Raw genomic sequence first — 12621 nt, forward strand, 5'->3', positions numbered from 1 at the left:
GTTAACTATTTCTCTAACCAAGTAATAACCCTAGGTACGACCATAGGATTTAATTACTCGATTACATTAATAATTAGAAAAACCCAACCCTAACCAACAAACACGCTACGAGGGTTTGTTTAAATTAGATCATACGTTTCCCTAACATGAAACCAATCACGCTAGTCGCCACTGGTATTAATCAATTGAACAATTACGGATTCAATCAATTAATTTAGCATTAGATCATTAAGTTAATTTGAATATCGGGCCCTTGACATTCAAATAACATAACAAACATAAGCAATTAAATCAGGAAACGTAAAAATACCAATGAATAAAAGAAATAAATAAAATTAATTCGATCTCACAGATATTTGGAACCGCGCCTTCAAATTGGCCTTCGACTAGATGAAAGGTTTAGTTCATCTACATGGAGGAAACCCCATGTGAAATTGCAGAAGTAATTATTCTAAAACAAAGCTATGTTTTCGTCCTCCATTGAAGAAAACGGCAAAGCTATATATAAAGTAATGAATACGAAGGAACTACCTAGAAGCAAAAACAAAACGAAGCTCTCCTATTCTAAAACAAAAACTACTTGTCTAGTGGTCCCCGCCGAATTTAGATAAAAGGGTGCAATCCGTCAGATCAAGCTTTGCCGACTTTTTCTCCTCTTTGTTGCCTATTGCTAGGCAAAGACTTCAGTGCCCAGACCATTCCTAATCAGTGAAAAGAAAATGCACTCCCTCTGCCGCACTCTGTGGGCCAGGTTGTTGAAGCTCTTTGGAGTCTCCTATGTGTGGAGCTGTTTTATCCTTCAGATGGTCTCGCTCTTTTTTTTCTTTTTATTTTCTTTTGTGTACTTTTCTGCTCCATTCCTGAAATGAGATCCAAATACCAAATATAAATATATATTAACAATTAAACAATATTTAGTAAGGACAGAGGGGAAATTAATAATAAAATAATCAATAATTAACACCCTATCAATTCCCCCCACACCTAAATCATACTTGCCCTCAAGCATGGGGACGACAAATAACACCAAAATTTGAAAATGGGTATTGCCCCATCTACCCTATTGTCAAGATACCAAGGAAAACATCTATCAAGCATCAGTGATCAGGGTTCAAGAAACATCACCCCAATTAGCTTCTAAACCACAAACTCCTCCAATTTAAGACAAACTAATCTAAGAAAAAGGAATGGTTGCTCACATTTATCAACAAATGGTCCAACTATTAACTAAAATCTCGATATTAAGATCACAAACCGGCAAGCTGACTTATTCACATACTAACACAATCTTTACTTTACTTCTTTTTTTTTTTTTTTGAATAACAAAAGACTTAGTCTATAGCCCTTAGAGCCTTTTGACGCGAACTCCAACATTTGCCAGATGGAGAAGCCCGGTTTCTCAGCTCCAATCGCTACGGGACCACGCACTCATAGTAACTACTACCTTTTGAGGCGAAAATCGACACTTTAGGTCAAGATCCCCGATCACTCAGTAGTAACCACTAGCGGAGTACAGTCAACTCTTATTTACAACCATATAGCACGATAACTAAAAATAACAGCAGGCAGCCTCAAATTTCCAAACATGGAGAACTAAAATTAATAACTGGACCAATTCACATGAAAAATGCCAACAATCATTCCCTATGCCTAGAAAAGTTAACCAAAAATTAGAAAAGTCAAGCAATTACTGATATTCACATGAAAAGTCAAGCAGAAGTAAGCAAAAGAGCAACTGTACTTCCCTGAAATCACGGGGGGCATGGCGGGGCCACAGCAGTGGGTGAGGCCGGAAATGGTTGATTTGGGTTGGGGTAGGCTAAGGTCGAGAGGTTCCGGACCTAGAAGAGGACTTTGATCTCACCATCGTCGCTAACAGGTAACCCAATCAACAGAAACAAAATTGCCAACAGATAGAGGAACAAGTAAATCTAGATCAATAGAAATCAATATCCTCAAGTGAAGTCAACAATCAACCCAATAAGCACAGGTATCTTCCAATTTAAAAGGGTAGTGCACAATAAATGGCCCACCAAATTTGCAATGTAAAGCCCTGAGCAATTCAATCAATACCAGAAAATCGCCCCAAACAATGTAACAGTTAAACTCCATGGGCCATGGACGTCCAACCAATTTCACTCGAACAAACTATGAGCAGTGCGAGTGACGAAACAAAGCAACAAATTTCAGCAATTAGACACAATTCCACTCAAAATCTCAACAAATATCTCCAATGGACAGTCTTACACAACTTAACCAACTGGAATTAGCAAATATCCCCAAGAAACTGACAAAACAAGCAATAGTAGTTCAAAATTTGGACTACAACTAAATCAAAATGTTGTTTCAGTTTTCAATCAGGTAGCCAACCAAGTAGAATCAATAAATGTAGACAAAATACCCCAACCAGTACCACTGGTGTATTCCACAGAAAAGAATTAATTCAAATGCCAATCCAAACGACTGAGAAACCCTAACCAAGACCAAACCGTACCAGAAATTAGAAGAAATGAAAATGGGAATCAATTGGCAAGCAACTCCCAAATCAACCCCAAAGAACTCCCAAATAAATGAATTATCAGAGGTGCCTTCAAAAACCAAATACCAAAAATGCATAAAAACTCCCAACCAATTCAACGGGAAAAACAAAATTAAGCAAATCACCTCCTGTGTTTATCCATCAAGGAACCCAAAAGCACAAATTCCAGTAACTGAGGATTCAGGAAAAATGCCAAAACAAGGGTAGAAAGTTAATACCTCCACCTGTCAATTTTGACAGGTAGTGATGCGCGGCAAGGAGGTGGCGCACGAGGTGGTGGCCGCGAGCTTTGGAAGATGAGTTGGCGATAGAGGCTGTCAGCTACGCGTGCGACTGTGCGCACAATGGGAGGAGAGAGGCGCGGCGAGCTGGTGGACAGCAGCAGCGGCACGGGCTGGTGGCAGTGGCTGTGGAGCGTGGGCAGGCGGCGGTGCGCAGCTGGTCAACGAAGGAGGAGATGGGCGGCGCTCGGGCTAAGGAGAGAGTGATTTGGGGGCTGTGGCGGCGTGGGGTGGAGTTGCGGCGGCGGTCAAAGGCACTGGTGAGTGGAGGTGGCGGGGATGGAGCTTGGAACGGAGGAGCTCAGCGAGCTGTGGGTGGACGGCCGTGGGCAGGGGAGCAGCGGCGGCCTTTGGAGCTGCTGAAGGTGGTCCGTGAGGTGGAGCTTGGAGCTCGGAGGCGGCGGCGATGGAAGCTAGTCAGCGGCGTGCGGCAATGGATGAGAAAGGGAGACTGGTGGCGTCGGGCTAAGGAGAGAGTAAGGGAGATGATGGCGGATGAGCGAAAGAAAAGAAGGAAAGGGATACAGGGCAGCGAGGAAGAAGAGGAAGAAAAGGGAAAGAAAGGAAAGAAAAAAGAGAAGAAAAAGGAAAAAGAAAAGAGAGAAAGAAAAAAAGAAAATAAAATGGTTTTGGGGTTTTTTTTTCAATATTTTTTTTTCAATTTTTTCCCTAATTTAAATTTTCAAAATTTGAATTTTTGAAGAAAAAGAAAGAAAGAAAAATGCTCTTTGAATTTTTGAATTTTCTCAATGTGAAATTTTAAATTTTTTTTTGGTTTTGGATCGTCAAACACCGCGTGAGCACGCCAAGATTACACTTCCTGGTCACAGTAGAGGAAAATATTAAGACCGACTACCACCCAAATGAGAAATGACAAAATGAAAGTAATGAACAATGAAAAACGATAAAACTAATATTTGGGTTGCCTCCCAAAAAGCGCCTTTCTTTTATGTCTTTGGCCAGACATTGCCATATTTGTTTAGGGAGGATAAAATCTTGTACCTCGGTTTAATGTTTCATCCTCTATATAGTCCTGATAACCCTCGTAAATAGAGTAATTCTTGAACACATGAGCTACGGTCTTCCCTGGACTAGTAAATGGTGCCAAACAAGTCAACAATAAGTTGAATTTTCCATTCACTCCTCCATCACTTGCATTTATTGGTTTAAGATATCTTGCCATCGCCACTCTTAATTTATTTCTGTCATGAAATTCGAAATTTTCTGATATAATAAAATCAATTTCATTAACAGGAATTGAAGAATAAGAGTTAGAAGAATATTGATGAAGGAATGGATGCGATGTCACCGCATTTGAAGATTGTTCACTGGTTTCATTCACTTGAACGAGTTGATACTGGGGCATTATTTCTTGCACTTCACCTTTTTTTTCAACTGCATCTTTAGATCCGTTTTCTTGAAACTCTTGCAGTTCCATGTCATTTGACGGGATAACTGCACTCTCATCCTCTTCAAGGTTGATATTGGTTTGTGAGGGCAATTCTTCAAGGTGAGAAGCTAATCGCTCTATCCTGGATGTCAATTGATTCATTTGATCCGCCGGATCCCTAATGCTCGCTTGTGTCTCCTGATGAAATCGATATGTATTAGTAGCAAATAATTCAATCAATTCCTGAAGAGACATACCTGACATGGATGATGGCTGTTGAGATTCTTGCTGTTGAAAATCCATTGGCCCGGTCGCATAATTAAAATTGGAATCATCCCACCATCCTTGATCATACCCGTTTGAATAAGGATCGTACCACGTTTGAAATCGAGGTGAAAAATCTCCAAAAGTATCAATTGGAGCACTTAGATTATCTTGAAATGCGGGGCATGTGTCGGTTGAGTAACCTGAGTCAAAATAAGTTCCACAATTTGCAACAGTCCATTGACCATTAGGAAAAACTCGAGTCTCATAACCTCATTCGGGAATAAAGTCCAGTCTATCATCAAAATATGGAATGTTAGCTACCATAAACTATATATAACAAAAAAGAGAAAAAAAAAACAAGATGAACTAAAAAAAAACAAATTAATTAGGCACCAGTCCCCGGCAATGGCGCCAAAAATTGACAGGGTGTCGAGCCTGTGCAATAATAATTACCTACTCAAGAAAAACATAAATTCTGTATATAGCGGTGAGCAGGGTCGAATCCACAGGGATTGGAGATAATTCGTTTCTTTTAGAGTCCAAAGTATGGGGGGGGAGTTTTTTGGAGAATATAAAATAACTAATTAACTAACTAATAAAACAACTAATAGAAATAAATAGAAATTAATCAATTACCAATATGACTCTAGTCAAAAGTGCAACTTTTCAGATACGGTCCATTCAACTGATCATCGATGCAAAGATAATTCAATTACTCATTACTAGATTGGTTATAGTTGTCATACACGTGATGAACAACCAGCCTTTTCTTAATTTCTCGATAGTTAAGGTACGACCGTTAACTATTTTTCTAACCAAGTAATAACCCTAGGTACGACCATAGGATTTAATTACTCGATTGCGTTAATAATTAGAAAAGCCCAACTCTAACCAACAAACACGCTACGAGGGTTTGTTTAAGTTAGATCATACGTTTCCCTAACATGAAACCAATCACGCTAGTCGCCACTGGTATTAATCAATTGAACAATTACGGATTCAATCAATTAATTTAGAATTAGATCATTAAGTTAATTCGAATATCGGGCCCTTGACATTCAAATAACATAACAAACATAAGCAATTAAATCAGGAAACGTACAAATACCAATGAATAAAAGAAATAAATAAAATTAATTCGATCTCACAGATATTTGGAACCGCGTCTTCAAATTGACTTTCGACTAGATAAAAGGCTTAGTTCATCTACATGGAGGAAACTCCATGCGAAATTGTATAAGTAATTATTCTAAACAAAGCTATGTTTTCGTCCTCCATAGAAGAAAACGGCAAAGCTATATATAAAGTAATGAATACGAAGGAACTACCTAGAAGCAAAAACAAAACGAAGCTCTCCTATTCTAAAACAAAAACTACTTGTCTAGTGGTCCCCGCCGAATTTAGATAAAAAGGTGCAATCTGTCAGATCAAGCTCTGCCGACTTTTTCTCCTCTTAGTTGCCTATTGCTAGGCAAAGACTTCAGTGCCCAGACCATTCCTAATCAGTGGAAAGAAAATGCACTCCCTCTGCTGCACTCTGTGGGCTAGGTTGTTGAAGCTCTTTGGAGTCTCCCATGTGTGGAGCTGTTTTATCCTTCAGATGGTCTCCCTCTTTTTTTTCTTTTTATTTTCTTTTGTATACTTTTCTGCTCCATTCCTGAAATGAGATTCAAATACTAAATATAAATATATATTAACAATTAAACAATATTTAGTAAGGATAGAGAGAAAATTAATAATAAAATAATCAATAATTAACACCCTATCAATATACATTTAAGCTCAATTTTTACTAAGTGTTAAGATGATAAATTTGAATTTCCTATGACTCTAATAACAATAAAATATCATTTTTCTTGTCAAACAACATGCAAAAAACAAAAAAAGGTAGAATTTCAAATTAATCATAAATGGGTAATTGAGTATTCTCATGTCTATTTGTTAAATTGATATAAATGAATTGATTCAATTATAACTATTACTCAACTAGAATCCGCTCAAACCCGTTTAAGTTAATCATTTTGACACCCCTAATGTTAATATATATTGACAAGTGAAAAGTGCAGCATTTATCACGAAGATATACTTATTTATTTTAATATTAAAGTCATTTTTTCATTACAAAAATATTGATAATTTCATAATTTCATGGAAGTATGTAACCAGTGACATAACATAGTCGCCAGTGGCGAATCTTGTCACGAGCCTTCTTTTCAACGCTTTGATTATGGCATACACCTTTAACAATATGCCCCCACGTTGTCTTTCGATCACTTTTTTTTTTTTTTTTAACCTCACATTCGTTCGTTATGTATGTATAATTTCTTTACAAAAAAGTGAAAAACTCCAAAAACGTGGCAGCTCAAACGGGGCCAACAATCTACTATGTTCGCCTGTTCTCCCGCCGGACCCACCAGCCGCCGGCGGCCATGGGTCATCTATAAAAGCATAGATCAAGACTACACTAATCCCTCATCAGTCCAATCCATCCATACTTCTTCTTCAGGCCTCAGCTACTAAACAATAAACTCTGCTCCACTCAATTCTTTCCTCTGTTTCTTGTGGTTTTTGTCTGAAAATGGCGGCATCAGAAGAAGTGAAAGTGCCAAGAATCAAGCTGGGGTCGCAAGGTTTTGAAGTTTCAGCTCAAGGGCTGGGCTGCATGGGCATGTCAGCCTTCTACGGGCCGCCAAAGCCCGAGCCTGATATGATCAAACTCATTCACCATGCTATTAGCAGAGGCATCACCCATCTTGACACCTCCGATATGTATGGACCTCACACCAACGAAATACTCATTGGCAAGGTACCGTATTTGCAAATTTTCTGCTGTTGTGTGCTATGCATAAACTCTTGTACTTCTAATTTCTAAAAGAGCATATTTGTAAGTATTTTATTTGGGTATATTATATTTAACCCCCTGCACTTGAAATCTTGTCTCCCTTTGTGCCCCCTTAATTTTGTTTGTCAGCACTTAAACTCCATCTGTTTAAATTATAAGTATTATTAGTCAAATAAGACAATAATATTCTTCATTTCTTCTTCTTCTTCTTCTTCTTCTTCATTTTTTCAGATGTTTGTCCTCAATTGTAAGAGAAGGTCGTAGGTCTAGCACATACGTTGAGTAGCTGTATCCGATTAGAAGGATTTAGATCATAATGGAGTTGGTAAAATAGTACTATTTTCGTCTTTGAAGTTAAAATTGTCATCAATTTATGGAAAGTTTACTATTTCTCTGATAAGAGATGGTAAAATTTACTTTTTACGAGTACTAAAGTTTTAAAGATTATGAAAAGAGAATTGTACGAATGAATATAAGGGAAAAGAAAGGTAAGAACATAAATAGATTGTGTTTGGATTGATTTTGGGAGGGGCAAGGAGAGGAAAGGGAAAGAAAAGGAAATGGATGGATTATGTTTTGCTCAGACATCATTTCCATACAAAAGTAGACGGAAACAGAGGGAAAGAAAATCTAGTTGATGATTTTCTTATAAAATGCCTCAAGCACCCAAATTTTACATAAACTTGAGTAACCATGTGTTTCATATCTGTAGAACTTGCCATTTGTGAAACCTGCTTTAGATATGAATTGTGGGATGCAACAGCAGGCTAGGAATGTTTGACTAAGCAACTTATGTAAATATTTTATCGTTAAGTGAAGTTCCTCTTTTGCTGTTTAAAAAAAAAAAAAAAAAAGAGAGAGAAAAACCATTCCTTTAATGTCTGTCATTCTACCAAACAGCAGATTTAGGATTTCTTTTTTTCCCATCCATATCTAATCCAAATAAGGCAAATGAGAACTATTTTCCACTACTCTCCTTTCCTTTCTTTTTCACTAGGATGTTTTATTTATTCTTTCCTTTGATCCTAATGGTTCCTAAAAGGGCACTAATTATTCTACATTGATCGTTCCCCATATTTGTATTAATGTGCATGTTCACGATTCTGTGTACGTTCATGTTGTGCATCAAATCTTGTGAATGTCAAAGCTAAGATTGTAAATTTAAGTTGAAGAAACATAAAAGAAAAAAGAAAATGGATTGGCTCCTTTAAGAGTATCAGACTTCTAAACCCCAAGGATTACATAATTTTCATATCCTTTGCTATACAAAGAAGTGGCATAGCCTTAACAATGAAGTGCTGGAAAAACTCCAGAAGGACTGTGCCATCCATGAAATCACAATTCCGCTTGCTATACCATGCATTAATGTGTATGCCCTTGATGATTAATATAATGAAATCATGGTTCTAGGCCTTGAAGGAAGGAATAAGAGCGAAAGTGGAGCTAGCAACAAAATTTGCAATCAGTTATCAGGATGGGAAATTTGATGTACGTGGTGATCCAGCCTATGTGAGGGCTTGTTGTGAAGCGAGTTTGAAGCGGCTTGATGTGGACTGCATTGATCTCTATTATCAACATCGCATTGATACACGTGTGCCCATTGAAGTCACGGTTTGCTCGTCTTGCCTTTCTTGTATTTTAGCTCCACCTCATTCTTGATGAAACAAAAGTTTGATCAACTCCAAATTTCGAATAATTCAGTTTCATGTGCGTTTCAATTCTTCAAAAATTGCACAGAAAAGTTAGTCAACCTTATGGTCTAGGCTAATCTGCAGTATGCTAAATCTTATTTAGCACCAGGCACCCTGAAAAGTGAAAACAATGAAAATGTCTTATATTAGCTTGGCAGTCCTGCTGAGGGATATACAGGTGGATATCATGCTATACATTGTACAGCTTTCCTTTAGAAGCAAGAGACCTGAGCATTCTCTTTCATTTGAGATAGGCTATCCAGTTGAGTAATGATATGCTATTTACTTACCTTGTCATTCGTTTTCAGTCGGTGCCAAAAGCACTGCAGATAGAAGTTTTTTAGTCAATATCTAAAAAACGTGGTACTCATTTTGTTCAGAGTATAGCTTTTTGTCTAATTGTGAAAGCCAGCTGCGACTACCCCGTTGACCTCTCTAAGCAATTCAAAGATTGCAGCTGCTTGCTTACATTCAGCTTTTATGAAAACAATTTCTGTCTTCTTTTTCTAATATAGTCAGCAAAGAATTGTCTTGTTTTTCCTGAGTATTAGGAAGAAACTTTCTTGCAGTTTAATCACTCAAAATACAGGCAAGTATAAAGGAAATCAAGGAAATCGACAACTGATAATTGATATGTGCAGCCATTATTATATCTAGACGAAGTCAACAATGTCGTGTAATCATATTGGAGGAGCATTATGTTGGCATGGTCCAATAGAGCTAAGTCATCCGGTGGGCTGTACATAGAGAAGTATCACTGGATGCTTATTGCCATTTTTGTCAATTATTGATTTCAGTTTGACGTATAATTTGTCCACGACTTCATTGAACTAGTCCAACTTTTACTTTTTTGCACGTAATATTTCGATTATCTGCCTAAGTATTGAATGTAATAAATCAGCTTTGCATTTTCTTGTCCATTGAAATTCTCTAGATAGGAGAGCTCAAGAAACTGGTTGAAGAGGGTAAAATAAAGTATATAGGTCTGTCTGAGGCCTCAGCTTCAACAATTCGAAGAGCACATGCTGTTCATCCAATAACAGCGGTACAGTTGGAGTGGTCATTGTGGGCCAGAGATGTCGAGGAAGAGATTATTCCCACTTGCAGGTAGTGCATATATTCTGCTGCATTTTCTACGTGGTCTAGAAGAAATATGAAGTTCTTAATTCAGTTTTTGGTATAATCTTTCAGAGAGCTTGGAATAGGGATTGTTGCATACAGTCCACTTGGAAGAGGATTCTTCTCTTCAGGTCCAAAGCTGGTCGAGAATTTGGCTGAAGGTGACTGCCGAAAGGTTTGTGCATATCCAAAACTATGAAGTTTTTGAGTATAGATTGTTTATAGTTCGAATAAGTTTCTCACTCATCTACTTTTACCACTTCAGTGACAATCTTGCTTGATATCCCTATTCTTGTCTATCTGTCATATGTTGCTGCACTTTTTGATGTCCAATAATTTGATTAAGCCTTATAATATGATCACATTTAATCAAATTTCTATTAAGCAGAGCAAATCAACAGGCTTTTTTTTTTCCTGTCGAACAAGTCTTGAGGTCTTTAGTTGATTAAATGAATGCAGATTTTGGTGTCCTCTGTATTTAGTTCAAATTAAAAGATATAGCGCTAGCTTTGTCAAATTTTAGATCTTATATTAATTGAAGGTTGTTATTGCATGCTGGAGATTTATATAGTGGACAACAATCACAAGCAATCGATAGTATCGAATTTTAAAGTGCAAAGATGTCGCAAGACATCAAAACAGGAAGAAACTATGTCACTTTTTATGTAAAAGTCTCTTTTCAGTTTTGAGGGGAAATGGACCTTGGACTTCAATTTCATCATTTAGTCTCAGGCACAGAATTTCATCATTTTGTCCTGTGAAACTATCATTTTTCCTTTACCATTAATCCTAAAACTGAGTTTCATTGGTCAGAAGTGTACTTCTTAGTACAAACATTAGTTGATATGCATTTTAAGGTTCCCCTTTGATGGGAAATGTATCTCAGAACTTAACTCCAACAGTTGATGTTTCCTACTTGGATTATTCAGTCCACCTTGATGCATTGTTCTTTGCCCTGAACTTGTGTCCTTCAAACAATATTGCTGATCATCTTGAAGTAATGTACCGTTTGTTCATTTCTCCCTTCTGATTTCTTGCATTATAGTTTCCTCTTTAATGGGAAATGTATCTCATGATCTACCTTCTACAATTAATGTTTCTTAAGAGTACTCAGTCCACCTTACTGGATTGTTCCTTCCCCTGAACTTTTTACACCTTAAACAATACTATCAATCATCTTGAAGTTATTCATATTGTCTTCATACCTATCACCCTTTACAGTTGCTTGAATTTTTGAAATTCATACAATGTAGGATATGCCAAGGTTTCAAGCAGAGAATTTGGAGCACAACAAGAAGTTGTATGAGCGGGCCAATGCCATTGCTTCAAGGAAGGGTTGTACTCCATCACAGCTAGCATTGGCCTGGGTCCATCACCAAGGCAATGATGTTTGCCCCATACCTGGCACTACCAAGATTGAGAACCTCAATCAGAATATAGGAGCTTTGTCTGTAAAACTGTCAGCCGAGGAAATGGCGGAACTTGAATCTATTGCTTCTGCGGGAGTCAAGGGTGATAGGTATGCGCCTGGCCTTGGTACTTGGCAAACTTCTGAAACTCCGCCTTTGTCAACCTGGAAGCGGACATGAAGACATACCTTTGTTATGGCAATAATTCCTTCTAGCTATGTGCCTGATGGTGGATTTCACTATATTGAGAGTTGAGTGATATGTAATTGTTCCAATAAATTTTGACATACTATTGTCTCTAGGGCTATGGCACGTAAAGTTATAAGTAGAATGGATGGAGTTTCTTCAGAGAGGTTGTAATAAATAAAGATCTGGTCATGTAAAAGCTGAATATAATTTTCCTTGCAGTTGAATGCATTAAGAGTTATATATTGTACTTTTGAATGCTAAAGTGGTCCATTTTTTATGTGCTACTGCTACGAGAGTTATAGATTGTTGAACAGCATTCAATTCTGGACTTATTAAACATAAGCATATAAACATTTTATTCTCGGAATATTTACATCAAAAGAAACTCCAAGGTCACATCATTGTAAAGTGTAAACTATATCATATTAATAAAAAGCAAAAAAAATGTCTAAATGAGGAAAAAAAATGTACTATAGAAGAAGTCAACAATGTCATGTAATCATTTTATCCTAAAATTGAGATTCAAATTTAGTTGATTTGTATTTTGAGTTTCCTCTTTGATGGGAAATGTATCTCAGAACTTTAACTCCAACAGTTGATGTTTCCTACTTGGAGTACTCAGTCCACCTTGATGCATTGATCTTTCCCCTGAACTTGTGCCCGTCAAACAATATTTCTGATCATCTTGAAGTAATTAGTACCATCTGTTCATTACTCCCTTCTGATTTCTTGCATTATAGTTTCCTCTTTAATGGGAAATGTATATCAAGATCTACCTTCTACAATTGAGATTTCTTAGAGTACTCAGTCCACCTTACCAGATTGTTCTTTTTCCTGAACTTTGTTCACTTCAAACAATACTATGATCATCTTGAAGTTATTCGTATTGTTGTC

General features: G+C 37.3%; 1 protein-coding gene across 1 annotated transcript; it reads left to right on the plus strand.

The window, feature by feature from the left end:
* The first annotated feature begins 6930 nt into the window (after nucleotides 1-6930).
* LOC113734593 (auxin-induced protein PCNT115-like) lies at nucleotides 6931-11989 on the plus strand. Its single transcript, XM_027261195.2, has 5 exons — nucleotides 6931-7283; nucleotides 8730-8930; nucleotides 9945-10117; nucleotides 10202-10304; nucleotides 11383-11989. Exons 1-5 carry the CDS (start codon nucleotides 7056-7058, stop codon nucleotides 11716-11718), a joined length of 1041 nt encoding a protein of 346 aa, XP_027116996.1. The 5' UTR covers nucleotides 6931-7055; the 3' UTR covers nucleotides 11719-11989.
* The last annotated feature ends 632 nt before the right edge of the window (nucleotides 11990-12621 follow it).

Source organism: Coffea arabica, chromosome 3c, assembly GCF_036785885.1.
Source record: "Coffea arabica cultivar ET-39 chromosome 3c, Coffea Arabica ET-39 HiFi, whole genome shotgun sequence".
Lineage (NCBI taxonomy): Eukaryota > Viridiplantae > Streptophyta > Magnoliopsida > Gentianales > Rubiaceae > Coffea > Coffea arabica.